General features: G+C 41.3%; 1 protein-coding gene across 1 annotated transcript in view; it reads left to right on the forward strand.

The window, feature by feature from the left end:
- Positions 1 to 19,560, forward strand: part of CAD (carbamoyl-phosphate synthetase 2, aspartate transcarbamylase, and dihydroorotase) — a 363,344-nt gene extending 343,784 nt beyond the window's left edge. The window contains 5 exon segments of the mRNA XM_029596327.1: positions 8,156 to 8,281; positions 14,145 to 14,300; positions 15,772 to 15,873; positions 17,520 to 17,614; positions 18,374 to 19,560. Coding sequence (XP_029452187.1) covers positions 8,156 to 8,281; positions 14,145 to 14,300; positions 15,772 to 15,873; positions 17,520 to 17,614; positions 18,374 to 18,476 — 582 coding nt within the window. The 3' untranslated portion in view covers positions 18,477 to 19,560.
- The last annotated feature ends 4,356 nt before the right edge of the window (positions 19,561 to 23,916 follow it).

Genomic DNA, 23,916 nt, shown 5'->3' on the forward strand with positions numbered 1-23,916 from the left:
AAGGTGGCATCACTTCCTTTTGGGGTGAAGGGCCGCTCCAGGCATTCCCGTCGGTTTTGCCCTTACAGGAGAGCATCTACTCGAAGGTCTCATCCTTACTGAAAATCTCAGTCCTTTCAACCTAAAAAGTCTCATAAAGATACTGGCCCTGGGACCGAAGCCCCTCTATCTTCACTATGAAAGTTTGCAGGCTCACCTACTAGTGCAGGAGATATACGTTGTCTATCTCTTTCATCAGAGGTGGGTCCAAATTATGATGGACCAGTGTTTCCTGGACATGGTAGGGATGGCTGTGCTCTGGAATGTTGCTAAATTCCTCCAGATGCCTTTATGGTTTCTTCATGCAACTGTCTACAGAAGAGTGGCAGTGGAGACTGTTAAGGATGCTGTTGGATTTGAAGGCCATGATTCCTATTCTCAGATTACAGGAAAATACGGGACGCTAGTCCATTACTTTTTTCATTCCCAAGAAAAAGGAGGGGTCTTTTCGGCCAGTCCTGGATATCAGAGGTGTCGAACAATATTTGCATGTAACTCGTTTCCGAATGGAAACTCTATGTTTTGTAATATTGGCAGTGTAAACAGGAATTTCTCACTTCTTTCAACCTGACAGACATATCTCCATATTCCCATTCTCCAGGAACATCATTTCCTACGCTTTGCCGTTCTGGGGCATCATTATCAATTTCAGGCTCTGCCATTCGGGCTGGCAACTCTGCCCAAGATTTTCTCCAAAGCCATGATGGTGGTAGAGGCTCTGCGCTAGGAGGGCATTCTAGTCCATCCGTATCTGGATGACTGGTTGATTCAGGCCAGAAGTACAAAAAAGAGCCGCTTGGCTTCTTGCAAGGTGATCTTCTTGCTTCAGGAGCTAGGCTGGGTGGTGAACTTGGCCAAGAGCAGTTTACAACAGACTCAAAATCTAGAATATCTTAGCATATGATTAGATACAGAGCAGGACAGAGTGTTTCTGCCAGAGGGTCACATTCAGAACTTAATTTCTCAGGTTCAGGCCCTGAGAAGAACAATTCGCCCAACAGTGTTATCTTATCTGCAAATCCTGGGGTCTATGGCAGCCAATTTGGACGTCCCTTGGGTGAGGGTGCACATGCAGCCCCTTCGGCACATGTTGTTCTCCCAGTGAAATCTGCAGTCAGAGGAGTACATCATGAGACTCCACTAGCCATTGGAGGTGAGCGCCCAGTTGCAGTGGTAGTTACAAGCGGATCATCTCAGGAAGAGGGTTTCCTTGAGACACCAAAATGAATGGTGGTTACAACAGGTATGAGCCTTCTGGGATGGGGGGCTCACTGTCGAGTTGAGGATGTAAGGCCATTGGAGTGCCAAGGAGTGTCAGTGGACCATTAATCACATTGGTTAGAAATGCATGCAGATTGTCTGGCATGTTTGCGGTTCATCATGTGACTGGAAGCTCGAATGGTGAGGATAATGTCTGACAATGCTATGACAGTGGCCTACATTAATCATTAAGGCAGAACCAGAAACCAACTGGTGTTGGTGGAGGTAGATGCGCTCATAGAAACGAAACATAGAAATGATGGCAGAAGAAGACCAATGGTCCATCCAGTCTGCCCAGCAAGCTTTCATACTTTTTTTTTTTCATACTTATGTTGCTCTTGTCCCTTTTAAGTAACTTTTTGGTTCTATTTCCCTTCTACCCCGCCCTCGATGTAGATAGCAGTGCAGGAGCTGCATCTAAGTGTAGTATCTAGCTAATTGTTTTGGGGTAGTAACCACCGCATTAAGCAAGCTACTCCCACGCTTGTTTACCCAGCCTGTGCAATTCAGTCCTTGTTGGTAGTTGTCTGAATATAAGTCCTCTTTTCTTCATTCCCCCTGCCGTTGAAGCACTGAGCTGTGCTGGATATGTATTCCAAGTGAAGTATCAGTCTTGATTCTGGGTAGTAATCACCGTAACAAGCAAGCTCTACATCATGGTTATTTGTTTTACCCAGACTATGTAATTCATTCCTTGTTGGTAGTTGTCTGAATATAAATCATCTTTTCTTCATTCCCCTTGCAGTTGAAGCAGAGAGCTAAGCTGTATATGCATTGAAAGTGAAGTATCAGGCTTATCTGGTTTGGGTAGTAATCACCGTAACAGCAGGCTTATTTGGTTTGGGGTAGTGACTACCATAACAAGCAAGCTACTCCCCTACTTTTTTGTGGATGCAAATCCTTTTTTCCATATTTCCTCTTGCCGTTGAAGCATAGAGCAATGTTGGAGTCGCATTAACCATGTGTATGTTTATTGAATAAGACATTAACCGTGTGTTTGTTTATCTTTTCTTCATTCCCCCTGCCGTTGAAGCAAAGAGCTATACTGGATATTCATTGAAAGTGAAGTATCAGGCTTATTTGGTTTGGGGTAATAACCGCCGTAACAAGCAAGCTACTCCCCTGCCTTTTCTGTGGATGCAAATCCTTTTTTCCACATTTCCTCTAGCCGTTGAAGCATAGAGCAGTGTTGGAGTTGCATTAATCGTGTGTATGTTTATTGAATAATCTCCAGGTAGTAGCCGTCATTCCCGCAAGCCACCCCTATGCCTCTTCTCATCATTCACATCTTCTAGACTTTATGGATCCACAGTATTTATCCCACGCCCTTTTGAAATCCTTCACAGTTTTGGTCTTCACCACTTCCTCTGGAAAGGGCGTTCCAGGCATCAACCACCTGGTGTGGGCAAAGCGATATCTCCAGGACATATCCACCTCCCACATTGCCAGGAAGGACAATATATGGGCTGACTTCCTTAGCAGGCAAGACTTGGATCCAGGAAAATGGAAGTTAGCAGACAAAGCTTTCAACTCTGAGGGCTAGGAGCTTTTTGAACCTAACGCACACATACAACCTCTCGCCACCTGGGAGATAATCATACATATGACATTGGGTGCAAAAGATTGGAAAGCCGCCTCCTTGCTGCTGGACTGCTTTCTGCATCCTAATTTAGCTAATTTGTTATTGAGTTAAAATTTCTAAGGGAGTGGGGATGTAAAGCTAATCTAAAGTACTTTTAGTCTATTGATTTATTTAATACTTGTCTGAGTGACACTTAAAACACTACAATTAAAGAAGATATTATTTACCCATCTTATTAACTCGTGTTTTGAATTAAATTCTTCTGTATAATATCTGAAGTAAATTTATAGTAAAGAATCTTAAGATGTGCACGCCATTAGGCGTGCCCTTCCGTTGTCTTCTGCTGCAAGAGGTGTAGGGCCTTTGGAAGCTGGATTTGTAGAGGATGAAGCCTGGATTTGTTTGCAGTGACCTCTGGAGTCCTCTCCTGGGGGCTGCTGGCTAGGATATGCAAAAGAGTCTTATTTATTTATTTAAAATCTTTTCTATACCGTCGTTACGTTATATACCATCACAACGGTTTACAAAAAGGCACAAATTGAAATGCTCAGTAAAGAACTGGGTAATACGTGTATAATGGAGCGAAAAGGTTTCGGTAACATCAAAATTCAAAATAAAGACTATTTGAGTGACTTTCATAAATCTTGTCCTTTTAAAGGTGAGCTGTATACTGTTAATTAAAACTAAAATTGAGTGCTGGTTGTTGAAGCATTAATGCCAGTTGTGTTTCTCAACTTACTCTCCATTTGCTTTGCAGAATGCTTGTTTAAAAAGCCAGGTTTTAAGCTACTTTTGAATAGATTATAATTGCTCTGTAATCTTATTTCAATGGGCATATTATTCCAAAGTAATGGTCCTGCCAGGGACAGTGCTCGATCCCTCACTTGTGTAAGTCTTGCCGTTTTTACAGAGGGGATGGTTAGGAGGGCTTTGGCTGATCTGAGATTTCTTTGTGGGACGTGTACACGCAGTGCTGTGTTGAGCCACTCCACTTTTTCATCGTGAATTATTTATGTACTGTACAGAGTGCTTTAAATTATACTTTGTTCAATAGGCAGCCAATGTAATTCTGCTAGTGTTTCAGTAATGTGATCTGTTTTGTTTTGTTTTTCCCCTGTGAGTATTCGTGCAGCAGAGTTTTGTAATATTTGGAGTGGTCTTATGGTTGTGTATGGTAGACCTAAGAACAGGGCATTACAGTAGTCAGTGCTTACAAATATCAGTGCCTGTAGGACTGTTCGGAAATTTGACAGTGTTAATAACGTTTTTAGTTTTCTGAGGATCATTAGTATAGCATAGCCTTCTCTTACTTTCAGTGATATGTGTTGTTTAAGATTAATTTCTGTGTCGATTGTTACACCAAGGTTCCTCACCTTCTCGACTAATTCTACTTTTTGATTGTTCTTCAGTATAATTGGGGTTTGAATGATATCAATGTTTTTCCGTTCCAGGTGTATGAATTCAGTTTTATCAATATTTATGATGTTTGCTAGGTTTAATGTTTTTTTCAATTGAGTCATCAATTGGTAAGATTAGTTGAATGTCATCGGCATAAATGTAATGTATGATTCCCAGGCCTGCCAGTAGATGGCACAGAGGTAGTAGGTAAATATTAAATAGTGTCGCGGACAGTGCTGAGCCTTGGGGCACTCCTGTTTTTAGGCTTATTTTTTCTGACATTGCATTTTTGATTTGTACTTGAAAGAATCTATTATTAAGGTATGATCTGAACCAGGCAATTGTTTTGTTTTGGAATCCTATTTCTTCCAATCTTTTTAAGAGTATTTCATGGTTTACTGTATCGAAAGCTGCTGATAGGTCCAATAGTACAAGAATATAGTGTTTTCCGCTGTCAAATCCTCTCAGGATATTGTCTGACAGTGCTAGCAGTAATGTTTCTGTGCTGTAGTGTTTCCTAAAGCCATGTTGACGGGTATAGGATATTGTTGATTTCTAAATGTTCTGCTAGTTGTTTTTGTATAGTTTTTCAATTAATTTTCAATTAAAGGTAGATTTGACACTGGACTGTAGTTGCTCAGTATTAGGGGGTCTGTGTTTTTTTTTCTTTAAGATTGGTTTAATGATTGCTCCTTTTAGCATATCAGGTAAAGATCCTTCATCTAGGGATAGGTTTATGATCTGAGTTAGCATTGGTTAGGCTATTTCGGTAACTTTTTATGTCAATAGTGGGTAGTGTGTCAATTATATGGGGTGCGGGATTTATCTTTTTTAGTAAGTTTTCTACTTCAAGGCTAGATGTTTCAGTGAATTCGGTCCATTATGTTCTGTCTCTTGTAGCCATTTAATCTCTTGCTTAGTGGTGCTAGGTATTTTGTTTCTTAAGTTTATGATTTTGTCCCTGAAAAATTGTGCTATTTCATTGCACCTGTTTTCTGGCAGATTTTGGGGCGAATCTGTTTTGTCACTGGTAAGGTCTTTTACTATGGTGAATAGTGTTCTTGGTTTATTCATGAATTTTTCTATTTTATTTATTTATTTATTTATTTAGCATTTGTTTATATACCAAGGTACAGCTGACATAGCCTTCACTCCGGTTTACATTATAACCAAACCAGTTACATTTAAATTCATAACAGTGTAAAGAGAATGAATCAGAACATTAACTTAAAAAGTCAATAAATACATTGACCCATACATTGAACAATAGTTATTAGTGTAAGCAACACTTGAAGTAGACGGTTGACACCGTTAAAGAGAAAAAGGTTTCTGCAGGACAGGACGGAATACAGAAGGAGGGGATTGCAGGCATAAAAAGGAACGTGAAGGTGGATATGAAACAGATTATGTTCAATTGTCATTAGGTGAGCAGCCATTGTACGACTGTGAGAGTAACCAATCTTTGAGATCTTTTTTAAAAGATTTAAAGTTTTCTTGCGAATTGAGGTGTTGAGGTAGTGCGTTCCATAATTTTGGGCCGATGATGGAGATGGCTCTATTTCTAGTGGAGGATAATTTGGCTTGAGGTAAAGAAGGGACATCCAGCTGAACTTTATATGTAGATCTTGTTGTACGTGAAGATTTATGTAGATGTATAATATTGTCCAGGGCAGAGAAGTCAACTTTGTGAATTGATTTGTGTAGGATTGTGAGTACTTTGTACTCTATTCTTTTTTTAACTGGTAGCCAGTAATAGAGCTGTAATATTGTTTTTTTGCCTCAAGGATTATTTTTTTATAGTATTTTCTGTATTTGGCTAAGTTTTCTGTTTTGTGATTATTCCATTCTTTTTCTTTTTTTCCTAAGGTTTCATTTGATTTCTTTTATTTTTTCGGAATACCAGGGATTTGTATGTTTTGGTTCTTTGTGTACGTACTTTGTGGGGGGTTTTCATCATCTATTATATTAGTCATAATCACCCATGCTGATGTAGCGGAGCAGCAACTTTTATAGTCAAACTCATTTAGATTTTCTTCTAATTTTTCTTTTAGTCTTTCTAAGTTATATGGAGGATGGTACTTAAATTCAATAGGTTCCTTTTTTTGTTTTTCCAGTGGATTTAGAAACTTAATGGTAGATTGAATGAGAAAGTGATCTGACCAAGGGATTTGTGTTTAATTGTTCGAGGAGACTGATTTAAAAAAAAAAAATCAGGTCTAGGGAGTGTCCTGCTTTGTGTGTGGGATTGTCTATAATTAATTTGAATCCTAGTGCGTTCATTATATCTGTTAGGGTTTTGCAGGTAGTTGATAATGGGTATACATCCATATGAAGGTTAAAATCTCAGAGTACAATGGTGGGTTTCGAAATATTGAGATGTAGGGTGAGGAATTCAATTAATGGAGAGATGTTCAGTTCTAGGAGGGTTGGTGGACAGTATATAAGGTAAATTTGTATGTATTTAGTTTCAAATATTGCTATTTCATGATTCTGAGGTGGTGTGTTTGGTAACACTTTGCATTGGAATTTCTTTTCATGATTAGTAGTAGGCCCCCCTCCCTCTTTTATTTGTTCTTGGGATTGAGAAAACATCGTAGTTTTTATGTGCTATTTGATTTTTCAGAATTGTCTGATTTTTTTTTATTTTTTTTTTAACCATGATTCAGTTATTGCAATGAAACTAGGTTTTGTGCCGTAAAGTAGATCTGTGATTAGTGGAAATTTCTTCGTTATGGATTGGACATTCACTAGTAGGAAAGTTATCATCATCAATTTGTTTATAGTTACATTATTTGCACTAAATGTCCTTTGTCACGCCCCTTCGACGCGATGCCGGCACGCGACGCCTCTGGTCCGGATTTAAACCACTCCTTGGCGCACTTTTCCAACGCTGCTGATGTCGGCAGCGTCAGCCAAGGGGGCGGGGCGCGTCTCTACCGGGATCGGAGGTGCAGCATCTGAAAAAGAAAAGGGGGAACAAGCGGAGCAAGTGAGTTTCTGGCCTCTGGTGACTCCTGAGGCAGCTGACAGTGGCAGGGCTCCTCCGGTCCTGGTCCGGATTTAAACCACTCCTTGGTGCGCTTTTCCGACGCTTCTGACGTCGGCAGTGTCAGCCAAGGGGGCAGGGTGTGTCTCTACCGGGATCGGAGGTGCAGCATCTGAAAAACAAAAAAGAAAAGGGGGAACAAGCGGAGCAAGTGAGTTTCTGGCCTCTGGTGACTCCTGAGGCAGCTGGCAGTGGCAGGGCTCCTTCGGTCCTGGTCCGGATTTAAACCACTCCTTGGCGCGCTTTTCCGACGCTGCTGCATATCCTATATCAGAGTGCTTCTCTGAGAGCACCTTCTGATGAGCAAAGTAAATCAGGCAGATGTGTAAATAAGTGGTACCTCTACCCCGAAAGGCTTTGAACGTCAAGTCAGGTGATCATAAATCTTACAGTATGACAAGCATCCGGCATAATTAGACAGAAACCAGGGACCATAGCTAACAATGTGAGCAGCAGCATTTTGAATTAACTGGAGACAATGAATATATTTAGTTGGTAATACAATCAAAAAAGAATGAAAAAGTCAAGTCTAGCAGTAATAAATGCATGGATCGCTTTGATAAGTTCCATTTTATGCAGTAAAGGGCAAAGCTTTTTAAGAACTCACAAGTGTGTAAAGCAGAACCTGCAGCCCTACTAGATCTGTGGAACCAGAGATGATTATGAACCTAGTTTAGGACTGGTGTGGCTACCTCATCAAAAAGAGAAATATATATATGTGTGTGTGTGTGTGTGTGTGTATGTCTTATCTACAGCCTATATCGGTGTTTACATAAATGTAGATATGTTTACGTATTTGCATAATTTCTTTTTAAATCGTCTTTTTTCAGCTTGCTGCAAAGCATTGTCGGAAACCAGTAATTAATGCTGGAGATGGAGTCGGGGAGCATCCCACCCAGGCTCTGTTGGATATCTTCACCATCCGAGAAGAGCTGGGGACGGTCAATGGGATGACGGTGAGAACGGGATCCTGGGGCTGCACTCGCCTAATATTCATTTCACCTTACTTGCTCTCTTTGTGCCTGCCCTAAGTCCTATGGTCTTTCTGGATCTCATCTCCATTTCATTATTTTATTTTTTTTGTAGCACTAAGAACATAAGCACAATTCAGTCATAATGTAGAGTTGTTGCTTTTCTCAGAGATATTTCATGCTTAGAAACATTGTGCTACGGTTGAGTCTCTGGCCAGGCACCAGCATGGCACCTGTTCAGGCACAGTATAGAAAAAAGGTGCTCAGTATGCGAGGAAATCAAAAACCCATGAGATGGAAATAATCACCATAAATAATTCCACCCTATTATTTACTCTGGGTAAGTTATGTAACACAGACTAACTTCAAATGTTCTGGGAGATCATCATGCATGGACACGTGTGGCTATATAAACAGCAGCTGCTTTTTACCGTCCTCCACTGTAATCATCAGTCATTGTGCAGTATGTGTGTATATCCAAATTCCCAACGTTAATAACAAATGTGAATAAAACTTATTTTCATTAAAGTTGCTCCTCTGCAGTACATGCTCTTGTATGTGATCTCCACTTTCAAGCTTGACACAGCACCATATTTTGAAAAAGATCCTCTGCCTCTGGGGGAAAATGTCTCTTCGGTCCTACATTATCTGCACAAAGAATAGGACACCTCTATTTTCTTTCATTACATATATACATTGAAGAGCTAAGAGTCTGGTCATGAAACCATCACAGATTACCACAAGCTGTGCCATTCAATCTCCTCATTACACCTCATTAAGTCCCAAAGACTGGAACCAAAATATAAAAATCCCAAACTGCTCCCTACAGTTGAGCAGTGCTACACAATCACCTCTCCACTACACTGCAGAAATGTTTTGTTTTGTTTTGTTTTTAAATATATTTATTGAATTTTCAATATGTACAGATATCGCATCATTCAAAAAAGAACAATACTATATGAGCCAAAAAAAAAAAGGAAAAAGAGAGAGGAGAAAAAAGACATCAATATGCTGGCACAATACATGGTTAATATTATAACTGGACTGTAGGCATAACACTCTTGAGGAGAGAATCATAAAGGAGACATGTGAATAAGAAGGGCTTAACCTGTCTAGAGCTGCTATCCGATTAACTACCAAACACAATAAACCAATAATAGTCACTACAACTGGGCTCTAGAATCTAAAAAGGCTCTTAACTGTTCCAGAATAAAAAATATATAGCAATCGTTATCTTTTTTAACAATGCATTTGCAAGGATATCTCAGAAGAAACATGGTACCAGAGGAAATTGTTTCCTGTCTCATTGAAAGAAACACTTTCCTCTCCTGAGGAAATGTCAGGGAACATTCTAACAGCAGACCCATAAAAAGGGGAATAGTTGAAAATAGTGAGACATTAATGTACTAATATCTTGCTCTGCAATCAAAGAAACAAGTAAAATCGAACAATCTATAACTTCAGGTTCAGATTATTCAAGAAAATGTAAGTTTTGCATATCCAAGGGAACTTCATTAGCAGCCAAAGGAAGACATCTTTCACCCAGAACTGGGGGGAAATAAACCTTATTAATCGAAGGAAACTCAGCTTCTGATAGAAGGAGAACTTCATGCAAATATCTTTTGAAGGTAAACATGGGATGTTCCCCCATTATTCTAAGAAAATTAACAAGTCTAAGATTGAAATGGCGATTCCAATTTTTTAAAAGTTCAACTCTTCTGGATAATGCAGTTCTGTCTTTAATAGTAGCTTCTCTGAATCTATGAGTTTCCTGTATGTCTCCTTCCAATTTCCCAACTGAGCATTGTAAATTTTTTAAGGATTCATTTAAGCTTAGCATCCAAAGAAACAGTGAGCTGATCAATTTTAACATTGCAGCTTTTAATATCCTGAACGAGCCCAGCAGTTAGCTCCCATAAGGTATCAAGTGTTATTACTGCGAGTTTGATGGGAGAGAAGGTAAGCTCACGGGGTGATATGGGGACTGCACCTGGAGGAGAAGACATCCGGGGGGACCTCCTCCTTCCTTCTCAAGCTGTGTAGCTGACAAAACAGCTTCCTCCCTCTGTACTCAACGCGCTCCCTTCTGTGGCATTGAAATGCTGACATCGGTCAGCGGTTGGGGCAGAGTCCCTCCGAGCCGACAGTAGTTGAGTAGCAGGGGGCTGAGAGAAACCTCATCCCCTGGTGAAAGCGACACGCCTCCATCGCGATTCACAACAGGGTTAACCTCCCCAGGTTTTTCAGCTTCCTGCGCCAGGAAGGTGAAGATCAGCGGTTGCTTTGCAAAGTGTGTGGGTATTGAGGGGAATACCCTCACTTTGCCCTTATGTTTGGGAGGCATTTAAACTGAATGAATCAAACAAATGCCAGAGGTAAGAGCAGAGCTGAACCGTGGCTCTCATCAGGACGCCATCTTGTGTCTCATCCCTGCAGAAATATGTTTTAACAATAGTCCATGTCAACTGATTGAATGTGTGTTGAAACATCAAGCAGTGATTGGGGATAGGAGCTTGGTTAAGACAACTTTTATATTCAGTGAGCCTAGTCCATATGGTTCTTGGTGCAATCCATATAAATAAAAGGAAAGCACACTGTATGTCTCCTTCCAATTTCCTTCCATAATCTGACACATAATCTGCACAATGCTTACAAGTTACTTTATACACAGTTTTCGGATGAACCCAATTGGTATCTTCCATAGTTCACTGTCACAGTCCACAAGCAAATTGAGCTGTGTTTCTTAACTCATACTGAGAATGTGATGATGTAATGCAGCTCGGACTACATATTCTCTAATATTGCAACCTCTGGAAAAAGGTATCAGAGGTTTATCCCTAAATATCTAATGCATGGATAATGCATGCCAGTTCCGCCTGATTGATAACGCAATTGCATGAGGTTTATTAGAGAAACTAAAAATACACTCATCCCTGTTATCAGAAGAAGATTTGTACTGTAAAAGGCTCTCATGATGTGAATATCGAGCTCTGTGATATACAGCTCTTATTGCTGTGGAAGGATAACCTTGCGTCAAAAATCTTGCTGCCATATCTTGTGCTTTTATTTTAAAATCTTGTAAATCCGAGCACATTTGCCACAATCTAAGAAACTGACTTATAGGTGAATCCACTTTAAAAAGTCTCTGATTGTAACTGAGAAACAGATTATTATGCTTTATTGGTGTTCTATATAATGAAATTTGAATATCTAACCCCCTTTCCTTATCAATAAATCCAAGAAGAGAAGTTTTTTTGAGTGTTGCGTTTGAGATCTGGTAGCTGGTGTGCCCCATAAATTCTTCTAATGCAGCTCCTCTGCGATTCCTGAAACCTTGGTAGGATTTTATGCACATTATCTTTCTCCTAACAAAAAAATGTTTGCACGATGGCTTGCTCTATCCTCGTCTGTCCTGCTCAAAGACTCATCTGAAGTTTGAAAAGTAACTTGCTTGGGAGATGCTGCCTGTTGTGAATCTTTAGGTAACCACAGATAAACTTTCATCTGAATATAGTTGTGGTCATGTCTGCGAAACTTGGATTTTGACGAAGATCTGTTTTATTCTCACTTGTTTTAATTGTGGGATTTTGAAGATATATACATACACACACTGCACATAGACCAATCATTATAGTGGAGGGTGGTGGCAAACAGCTATTGTTTATATAAGCCATGTGCATCCATGTATGATGGTCTGCCAGAACATTTTGAGTTTAGTCTTAGTGTGTTACAAGACATGCACAAAGAATATATTAAGGTGCAATTATATTTACAAATACCAACAATCAGAGGACACTAAATTTTATCATGTGCACGAATATTCGGTATAACTAAATAGGTTATGCCAATTGTTAGTGATAACCTTGTGTTTATTGATACCGTTTTTAATTTATTCTATTTTTTTATTTTTATTTTAATGCAATGTATTCCTTTTAGTTCTCATTAGTAATAGTCCTTATCCAAGCGTTGTAAAGGCTCTCTCTGACACAGTCTCCATCTCTAAAAGTTATCATTTACTTAACTTATAATTCAGAGGAAATCTTCTTCTCTTGTATAAGTCTTCTATTATAGTGAGACGGGAGCCGTCAGCCCTATCCCGTCTTCTTCAGGGACTAATAGAGATTTTTTTCTGTCTTAGTGTTCTTAAACGCCGTGAAACTGTTCTCTCGGCGTTTAAGAAGAACACTAAGACAGAAAAAATCTCTCTTAGTCCCTGAAGAAGACGGGATAGGGCTGACTGCTCCAGTCTCACTATAATACAAGTCATATAAGAGAAGATTTCCTCTGAATTATAAGTTAAGTAAATTTATTTATTTGTTGAGTTTTATATACCGTCATTCGGTAAAGCCATCATAACTGTTTACAAAATTTAAATTGTAACTCTTAACAATTGTGCAAAAGTATAACAATGTGCATATTAAACAGAGGATAAACATTTCAAGTCCAGAAAGTATCATTAAGTGGGAGGAGGCTTGTTTGTTCTGGTTGGAGAGAAGTTATTTTGAGGTTTTTGGATGAATCTATGAAATGATAGATAACTTTTAGAGATGGAGACCGTGTAAGAGAGAGCCTTTACAATGCTTGGATAAGGATTATTACTAATGAGAACTAAAAGGAATACATTGCATTAAAATGAAAAAATTGAATAAAGTAAAAAAGGTATCAATAAACACAAGGTTATTACCAACGTATGGGATAACCTGTTTAGTTATACCAAACATTCGTGTACATGATAAAATTTAGTGTCCTCTGATTGTTGGTATTTGTGATAAAATTAAGAGAGGACCATTCGGACTTTGTTAGTTTTTAGTAATTATATTTACTACAATTCTCAATATGCAAGGGACAGAAATGAGGGGATTTTTACATTCCACCAATAGTTGAGAGCAATACTAAAGATTTCACCTTAGGTAAGCTTCCCTTTATTTGTATTGTATTTTTAAAAATTTCTAAACCAGCTTCTTGGCCCTTTCGGTCCACCCAAGGTGATGTACAAAAGTAAATAAAATATAAAATAATAAAGACATAGAAATGAAATCGGCCCATCCAGTCTGCCCAGCAAGCTCCCACTCTTATTTTTCCCATACTTATCTGTTTCACCAACCACCAAGTGCAGGGCCCTTGTTGGTAACTGTTTGATTCAAATTTCCTGCCATCCCCTGCCATTGATGCAGAGAGTAATGTTGGAGTTGCATCAAAGGTGAGCATAAGGCTTAATGGTTAAAGGTAGTAACCACCGCATTGAGCAAGTTCCCTGTACGTACCAGGATCAGTCCAGACTGCTGGGTTATGTCCCCCCTCCAGCAGATGGAGTCAGAGATTGTCTCTGGAGGTAAAAGATAAAATAAAAAAAAACAAACCACACACTTGGTGTGATTTATGAGGCCTTTTCAACATTTTGTTCCAGTCCATTGTGTTTAAAGGTGTTGGCATTTTATAAATGTCCAGATTTTTAAAAACCTGAGACCAAAGAATAAACGGGAAAAACAAATGAATCTGCCTGCTTGTGATTCGTTTCAACAATTCTAATCAAATATGTAAGTGAAAGGAGACATGAATTGCAGATGCTGATGCACCTAAGTTTGTTCCTGCAGCATGGCATTTAAACCTATGATTTACTTTTCTGAGGCGAGGAATGCCACCCAAAAATTCTATCCAATCCCCTAGAGCTAGAATCTTACACGATTGTGCTGTGGGTGCCTGAGTCCAGTCTGACTCCTGATCTGAAAAGCCTGCTGTCTTGGCCTTGCCATGAGAATGAGAACATCCCTTCAGCTGGCCTGTGTGCTTAAATGTAACTCTTTACTTTATGCTGCAGTGGAGAAATGTGCTGTTTTATCCTCCTCAGATCACAATGGTAGGGGACCTGAAGCATGGCCGTACAGTGCATTCCCTTGCCTGCCTGCTGACTCAGTATCGCGTGAACCTGCGTTATGTCGCACCCCGCAGCCTGCGCATGCCCTCTGATATCATACATTTTGTGGCTTCAAAGGGAATTAAACAGGTAAATGCATCTTAGAATTATGATATGCACCAAATTCTCTTGTTTCGAGATGGAAGTAGTAACTGCTTCCATACAGATATAATACACTTGCAGTGAATCAAATCAGCAATGCCACTAAATAACTTAGAAGTGCCATATCAAGCAAAAACGCACAGCTTTCAAAATTATATATTGCACAAGGCCCCGAACACGATTGTTCATTGACTGAAAGTCTGTCTCAAGGGGATGATTTCACTGTGTCAATGAAGTCCTGTAATAAAAAAAACCCAAAAATCTCATATAATGAAAATCCAACAAAACATATAAAGTGCTGTGAAAATATAAGTAACTTTTTGGGGATTTCTAACTTATTTAGTGGGGTTGATGAGTAAATTCAGTACAGATCAGCAACAATGAAAAAAATGGGAGCATTAACACGTGACCTACCGAAAAATTTAGAGTATATTTAAGTAATTTGTAATCTATCCTCTGGGGGCACTGCTGAGCAGCTGCAAGCCACAGTGTGAGGGAATTGATGTATAATGGAGCATTCTTGTGCTACCTGCCAGTATTCAGTAACATTCCATGGAGCTGAGCCAGGGATGGGAGAGGAATCGACCTGGCGCGAACAAATCTAAGCCCGATTTTATAACATGCGCGTGCATGTTATAAAATCCAGGGTCGGCGCCCGCAAAGGGGTGCACACATGTGCACCTTGCGCGCACCGAGCCTGAGGGGAGCCCCGATGGCTTTCCCCGTTCCCTCCCCCCCCCCCCCCCCAGCCCTACCTAAATCCCCCCTCCTACCTTATTTCTTTCGCCTGCCCGCGCTGGCCGGCTGCATGAAGGAGGCTTCGGGACCGCCCCCGGACCCGCACCCTTCCAGCCCTGGGACATACGCGCATCCCGGGCTTGCACGCACCGCCGAGCCTATGCAAAATAGGCTCGGCGCGCGCAGGGGCAGATTTTTTCAGGTTATGCGCGTAGCCTTTGAAAATCTGCCCCAGTATGTTCACCACTGGGAACTGGTGATTACAGAATGTGTGTAGAGGCTGCTAATGGTTCATTCCTGTATTTTGTCTTATTACATTTTTTTTTTTTCTTTTTGGTGTACCTGCATAATTTTTTTTTTCAATCTGTCATTGAGCCATTTTATAAAGGTCAAGGTGTTCTTTTTATTCCGTGTGTGAGCTATTTCTGATCACATTTTGTTAATGGGGGATGAGGGGGAGAAGAGTGGAAGACAGAGAGGGGAAAGGTAACAGAAATGAATATGGGCATAATTTTATTGTTTTATCACTCATCCTTGTGTTTGGTTAGGTACAATGCAAGTCAGCGAGCCTTGGAGTCCCCTGGCAGTGCAGCATTTCTGCTCCATTGCTCCGTGGTGTGTGGTATGACATGATCTAGGATCCACTTCTGGTGTGTAGTGTAATATGGTGTCGTATATCATGGTACAGTATATAATACCACAATGCTTCTTTCTCTTGCAGGAAGAGTTTGATAGCATCGAGGAGGCTCTTCCTGACACAGATGTGTTGTACATGACCCGTATCCAGAAGGAGAGGTTTGATTGTGTACATGCATATGACTCTGTGAGTACTAGAAATACCAAGGCAGTAAAGATGAGCAGAAAAGCTTGCCAGGACAGGGGCTGTATCCAACTAACTGTCTGAACGTGCTGCTGCACACCTCTCCCAAGCTTACAATAGGTTTTGTTTATGAAATTAAACCCCTTTCTATTGCATTACTTATATTGATTTTTTTGTCCAGATTTCAGTTTTATTTGGTGGGTATATTTACATGCTGTGTGTAATCAAGTCCGCCCCCATGGTTCTCAGCACTTGATGTCTTGGTCCACTTAGGGCTGTAAGCTATAGAATAACCCAGTGCTTTTTCATAGTAAATGCCAGATATCCTTATCTCAGCAGCTCAGGGAGACCAAGGCTCTATGCTTTTTAAAAAAAAAAAAAAAAAAAAAGTTTTTTGATTGAATGTTTTGTGATGGAATGCTCTCTCATGTAGGTCACACACTATTTTCTGTATATGCTCAAGATACTGACTCCTCCATGACTGGGGGAGCTGTGTTTAGTCAGAGGTTGAGGGAGGGGAAGGGACTTGCCAGAAAGCTGTTCAGAAAATGCACCGTAGTGATGGGACTCTTTCTTTGTCTTTTTAACTGGCATTTTGCATTGTTAGCAGATCAGTGGCCAGGATCCACTAACACCTTGAGAGATGGAAGCTGCAGTATCAAAGCAAGGTTGATATCCGCGTCCATTAAAACATAGGATAGAGGAAGGAAGGAAACATTACAATAAGAAAAATTTAAAAATTGCTCCAAAAATGTTCTATTGGGGAGGCGGGGGGGGGGGAGAACAAATCTTCAAAGCTATTGCCGGGCGTTGCCCAGTTAACAGGACACATGTACTTCCATAGTGCACATGCTTTTAGCTGGACTGCTAGGAGATGTTCCGGAGGGGGGAGAGAAGAGCACACGTGCATAACATTTTCACAAGTGCACATGCCGTTTTAGCCCTTGCCTACTGCCCATGCAATAGAGCAGATGCACAGTACCTGGTCCAAGTCTGGTGCACATCCTTTACGTTCAGTTTCGAAGAGAAAATTTAACACGGGTAGTTTTTGTCTTTAAATATTAGTGTAATGTAAGCATGCTGAACGTGTCAGCATGCTCTACAAGTGTGCAGTCTACTTGAAAATTGCCCTAAATAAGGCAGTAGCAGGTCTGGCATGCCCGCTGATACTCCAAAATGAACAGGTAACTGGTGCCTCTCCGGCAAAGAGACAGCACCGAGGTCCCAAAGAGTGAAAGAGAGAGACAGCAGAGGTCAAGAGAAGCCAGGCACTCCAAAATTACAAGAATACTGATTTTGTATCCTTGTAATTTTGGAGTGCCAGCTTCCCCTTGCCTTTGCTTTTGCCTTTTATGTAGAAACCTCCAGGATGGAGGATAAACAAGTAATTATGGAAAAAGTAACACAGTTGTGATACAGCAAAAGGTGAATATCCCACTTGGAATAACAGCTTCCTATGTCCTGCCAATTCTAGCATCAGGTCTTCTCAGGAAGTCAACCATGCGTAAATAATAACAATTAAAGCCTTGTGATTTCTAAAGTGTCTGGAACAAAATAGAATGCTCAGTCTAGATATAATCCCCTCCGCCCCACCCCCAGACTGACTGTAAATCTCCTTTTCACACACCTTCTGTTTGTCTCTTCTGCAGTGTTTTGGGCAGTTTATTCTGACGCCGCACATCATGACCAGAGCAAAGAAAAAGATGGTGGTAATGCACCCCATGCCACGTGTCAACGAGATCAGGTAAAGGGGCTAGCACAGCTCTTACAGTTCCCCTCTGACATCAGGAGTTAGTCTGAGCTGGGGTTCTCTGTGAAATTAGTTTACTAGTGGTGTTAACCTGTTCCAAGGGCAAGAGAGACTACCTTACAAAATGCACCAAGCAGGGGTTCACATCATCATCTATCAGGGCCTCATGAACTGAGCTAGTCCGGGTGGGGGGGGGGGGAGGTGGACAAGATCTTGCCCTTCTAGACTGAGCTATCGCTGGATGTCAAGTTTTCAGACCTGCGAGGAAGGAAGAAGGAGGGAAAAGACGGGTGATCTCTCACTGCAGCTGTTTGGCAGCATCCATTCTGCATTTTATAGAGAGGTCTTCCTTTCTACCAATGCTGGTCCCAAAACCTGCAGCAGATAGAAATATTCACAAGAAAATCACAATAGTTGTAAATTAACCAAAATAGTGATTTCTCACCCTTGGGTGCCCAGGAAAAGAATAAAAACTGGTGCAATCTTGCTCTGATGATTTGGGGCAAGCTGGCCTCTGGCATGCAGTTTACAGAGAAAAAAAGTGGTGCCTTCCCATGGTGATATAGGGAATCAGCAGTCCTTTTTACTGTATATATTTCTGTCATTCCTGCCTCGCTTTTTATTTCCTGGCATTAGCATTTGTGTTCAGATAAACGTAGGTATTCCACCTGCAGGCTTCAAAGGTTTATTAGCTGCAGCACACATCGATCCTCAGAGTTAATATTTTATCACTCTCTCTCCCACTTTGTGCAGTGTTGAAGTGGACTCTGACCCAAGAGCTGCCTATTTCCGGCAGGCAGAGAACGGTATGTTCATCCGCATGGCCCTGCTGGCCACAGTATTGGGCAAGTACTAGAGGCTGTGACCCACCTATATGCTAAGCTACTTGACCAGGGGAGCTGAATCTGAGCGAGTTGCTGCAGGCAACAGGATTGATGGGATTGAATACAGTGGTTTCTTCTGTCCTCGCACATCCAGCGACTGTGACCTCAGGGATTCCTAAGAACCAAGACATACTGACAAAAAGGACTGCAAGCACAAACTTAGAGGCACCAGATGCAGACTGCAAAGACCGGAAAAGAGAAGTAACCATGGATTTGGCTAGAGATGAGTCCAACTCGACCTGTTTCTAGCATGTTCCTTCTTGTTTAAAACAACAAAAAAAACACACTGGGAAGGAGCCTGGACTGTGCATCCACTCGTACACTTGCTCACAGGTATTCCCCGATAACACGCACATTTCCCCGTGCATTCTCTGCCAAATGTGCTGCACGATGATGTGAAAAAGTAGCTGTTCTCTTTTGTGCTGGAGATCCTGGGTTCCCATTGCAGGCACTAGGACATCCCACTCCCAGAACCAATGGTTTTGAACGTATGTTGAAACAGTTTCTGTGTATGAGAGAGAGAGGGGTGATGTGCCCTCTTTTGCATGGGAACGGTTTATAAAGTTCACCTATCTAAACTCAGGGATCTTTTGATGGTCCAGAATGCGAATCAGGTAGCGATCTTCACACCCTTGAAAATGTACAACTAATGCCCTGAGGTGTAAGTAAAAGACAGTTTGCCCAGACCCCTGAATGCTTCATCCTGATTTAGTCAGGTGTTTTATGTTCCTGGACATCATGGAAACCTTTAGTTGAGCCTTTATTTTTAACAGTATGAATTATGGAAAGAGGTTATTCTGTTTTTCCTTTGAAATAGATTTTGCTGGATTCCTTCTAGGTGCACTCCATGGATTGGTATATCTATCCTTTCATGGGCAGCTGGACAGATTCCGCTCTTTTCTGATTGGGGGGTGATTCTGGTTTTCCCATTACTCAGCAGCTTTCAAGACCTTTGCTCCCTAACATTGCCAGTGAATGCCCCTATGGACACTACTCTTTCAGCTGTGTAGCTGCTGTTTTACATAACTCATGGCGTTTAAAAAAAAAAAAAAAAAAGTGTGAGGTGGGACGGACCAAGGAAGAGGAAACTATTAGTATTTGTAGATGTTATTTTGTAATATGAATTGTTATGGAAGACTTTTTTTTTTTTTTTTTGCTTTAATAAACTGAACTTAGATAATTATGCTTCCCTTTATTCTGTGTTCACAACTCATGTGAGAGTTATGTATTCCTGAAACTATGAACTGTATAGGTATTTAAGAGAAGAGTGTGTGTATGTGTATTCTGGTCATGGTGAAGTACCACAGGTCTGAGCAATGGCAAGTATGAGTGGCAGGAGGGGATACTAGCTGGGATGGCAATTGATATAGTTTAAGCAGAAGGAGTTCTTCATTCTCACATAGTCTGCACCAAAGGTCATACTAAATGGAGATCATCCCCTATAGGCCTCTCTTTCTAGCTTTTGCTGAGATGGCTGCTGATACTCTGCAGAGAGCTTCCTGCCTGTTTTTGGTTTGGTCTCTATAGTGATTGGACTGTGCATGCCTTGCTCTTTTTGACTTTGACAGTAAAAGAAACAACAACAATCTTTATCCTGCATGCACTAGTCCATATGTGTGGATTATTGCTGCCTACTAGCAGATAGAGACAGAGGGCACAAGTTTTTATTGCTGCCTACTAGCAGATAGAGACAGAGGGCACAAGTTTTTCTGTGACTATATTGCCAGTAGATAGGATAGTGCAGTGCAAACAAAGGCAGATGGTGGTAAATACTGGATTGGTGCAGAAAGATCCCAGCTCCCAAGTTTGGGTCTTCGGCCCTTCCAGGTGGAATGTGTTTGACAGTTCTGCTCCTAGGGTAGATTTGTGCTGTCTTCTAGGTTACTATGATAATTCTTGGAAACTCTCTAGTTGACTGAAGCCAAGCTTCTGGGCTTCTCGGGTTAAATGAGCCCTGGTAGTCTGCCTCTAAGTTTCCTGTGGGGGTTTGGTGAAGCCCAGGTGATAGTGAGCTAGCTTTTCAGGATCCTCTGAGCCAGAGTTTCTCTCTGCCCCTCTCTCCCATTTTATTGTTCTCTTCTTTTTCTGCCTGTTAAAGAAAACAATCAAGGAGGCAGGCAGAGATGCTTCCTTTCAACTGGAGGCTGCTGAGGCAGGACAGCATAGGGAGCAAGCTTTTATGGTCAGGAATGAGATGGGCCATTTCAGGAGCAGAGACTGCTGGCTCATTGTGTTCTTTCTTATACAGGTCTGGTTAATTTTTCCTTATTCAGGTAGAGATGGTCTGCAGCTGATTTCAGTAGAGGCTGCCTAAGGCATGACAGAACAAGGGCACCATTGTGGAGGCTGAGGGAACCAGTGCTTCTGCAGCACAGAAGATCCTTTTGACCCTCCTGCAACAGGAACAACAATTTGTTGGGGGACATAGAGGATCCCAAGAATTGGTCAAAACTGTGCTGCTCAGAGAGTGTTTTTCAAGTTCCTCTGCCACAGTAGAGGCTTGCACACTAGTGGGAACGGCCACCATTTTGAAAGTTTCCCATACTTCATTCCTGCTTACACTGCCTTCTGATGAGCTGTATTTAGGTCTAGCTGAGCCTTTGGTTTTGTCCCCAGAAGGGGGACTCGGGTACAGAATCCCTTCAGGTTCCCCTCCTCTTGTGCAAGATTCCTTTCCCTCAGAATTTTTCAGATTTTTCATCATGCCTTCTGTGCTATACTGAGGCTTAGCATGGGGGGAGCTCCAGGCACAGAGGGTTAAGGCTACACTAGCCCCCCCCCAACACACACACACACACACACACACACACACACACACACACACACACTTTAAGGGGTGCTTTGGCAAAACATCTGACGTTGGAAAGGAAAGTGATCTTTGTGAGTGGAGCTTCTGCACAAATGCCTCTGGATTCAACATCAGAGGAAGAAAAGGATATGGATAGTTTTGTAGATTTCTTGGAGCTGTCATCCGAGGGAGAGGATTCCTCTATCATTTCTTTTTTCCACAAGGATGTCAGATAGTCACATCTCTCAGGATGTCTGATTAAGGTGGAGAATATCCCTAGGTAGATCCTATTGTCCAGGCAATCTGTGTAAATCTTCTAAAGCCTTCCCTCTTCATGAGGCCATGGAAGGAATGCGCCTGGCTGTATGGGAATCTCCTAAGGGAAGACCCAAGAGTGTTAAGGCTTTAAACAAGCTGTATCCACTGCCAGTGAAAGTTGTCCAGTGCTTTTTCAGATTCTGAGGATTGTTTCAACTGTCAACTATGTAAAACCTATTCCAATGCCATTAAGTATCCTCAAGATTGAAAGCTTGAGGTTCTATGCAAATTGGTATAGATGGGTAAACATGGTCCAGATGCTCTTGCATCTGTATAACTGCTCCCAGAAAGTCAGGAGGCAGCCCAGTTAGAGTGAGGGGCCAATTTTCTGGCAGACACCTTGTATGGCCTTATCAGGATTTCCTCTAGGTCGATGGCTTTGCATGCAATATTAGGGATTCAGAAACCTGTCTGCTTTTGTGCACCTCATTTCCCCCTTCTCCACACCTATTAGAGCCAGCAATGCTACAGACAGTTTTCTCTACTACCTCCTATACCCACACAATCCAAATAGTTCAGGAAAGACCACGTTTTATCCACAGAATTAGTTTTATTTGTCAGGCTTTGCAGAAATGGCATTTAGAAGAAAATAAGCAGTACATGTCTCTAAAGTCCTTGCTACTTAGGATCAATTTATGCTAAATAAAGCGCTTTCAACGTACCAGAAATCTTAGCCTGCGTATAGTATTAATAAAGGCAAATAACTGACTAGCCCCTCCCAACTTTGGAAGAGTCCCTTCTGCTTACCTCTAGAGCGGTCTCTGTCTGGAGATCTTGGGGACAGTCTCGAGGGAAAGGCTTGCTTCCTTGGTTCTCATACTGGCTGGGCTGAGGAGGCATGTCTCAGCTCTGGGGCCATCTCTGGCTGGAGATCTCAGGGACCATCTTGAAGGAAAGAGCTTGCTTCTTTGGTCTTGATATTGACTGGGCTGAAGAGGCGTGTCTCAGCTCTGGGGCTATCTCTGACTTCATGGCAGACAACCAGGTATCCGGCAAGGCTTTCCTCTCTCCAGTCTCCTTGGTCGCTCCTGGTCCTCTACCTCCTCAAGACAGGGAGGGCAGGGTGGATCCTCTGCATCCTCTGGTCTTTTTTTTTTTGCCTTTTCTTATCACAGTCAATTGATGAATATGCATAAAATTCATGCATAGTCATGCAGTGGGTAGATGGGGTCTTCTCTGCTTTTCAGGACACAACCTTCCCCCTATTCGATGTGGGGTGGGTGACTCTGGACTGTGTCCCGTCACGTCTTGACCAGCTCTTTCTTGCCACGTCAGCAATTTTCTTCCTTTTAGATGCTTCCTCCTCATCTTGGGGGGGGGGGGGGGGGGTGTCACTGCTCCTGTCCTTGGTCAGGCTGTGTTTTCTGCTCTGTGAGAGTAAGTTGTTTTTGAGTTTCTGCCTTGCTGGTTTACCTTTTATTTAGAAAGCAGCTTATAGTTAACAAGCTGATCTTGAAAAGCTGGGTAGTATTGTTTAGGCTGGTCAAAGTTCTTATCTTGTTTCTTTCTGCTGATACAGGGATTCTTTTCTAGAACATGTATGTCAGCATCCATCTTTCAAAACCTGTGTCCCTCTGAAGCCCATTCATATTTGTTGCATACAGGGTAGAACATCTTGTATCTCTTTTCCTCCTCCTTAAGCTGGGATAAGCTGGCAAGGGTGCTTTTCACTGCTTAAGCCTAACTATTAGACTACTGTGCCGGCCTCAGCCTTCATGATATATATGGCCACTAATGATGACATTATCAACATGAGGTAAGAATAATGCACCAGCAATCAAGTCATGATACTCATAATGAATCATAATAGTAATAAGGTAGTGTATAATAATGTAGCAGGAATAATAATGGATATAATAATCATAATGATGAAAAGTAATAATGGGATAATAAATGATAAATTCGCTATTAATAGAAATCAAAGCATAAAAAGAAATAAGGTACTACTGTAGTTCTCACACAATGCATACTATAGAAATATGAAGTACTGACATCAATTTTAGACTTGAGGTAGAATGAGTGTGAATGTACAAATGTGCTGATTTGAGTTTTGAATGTTATTTTTGTAAACCATTGTGATCATTACATGGAACGACGGTATATAAAATGTCTAGAAAAGATGTATTTATTTATTTAGTCTAAAAGTGACAAAGTGTAATAACTAATTAATTTGGTAACTCATATATTTAACTCATTACTTTTATCGCAATGTTTAAGTATGCTAAGCCAAACTACAGTTCCAGAGATTTTGGTTGTGAGAGACCAAGTAGGCACATGACCTTATGGTGAGATCTTTTCCATGTGTC

This window comes from Rhinatrema bivittatum, chromosome 3 (genome assembly GCF_901001135.1).
Source record: "Rhinatrema bivittatum chromosome 3, aRhiBiv1.1, whole genome shotgun sequence".
NCBI lineage: Eukaryota > Metazoa > Chordata > Amphibia > Gymnophiona > Rhinatrematidae > Rhinatrema > Rhinatrema bivittatum.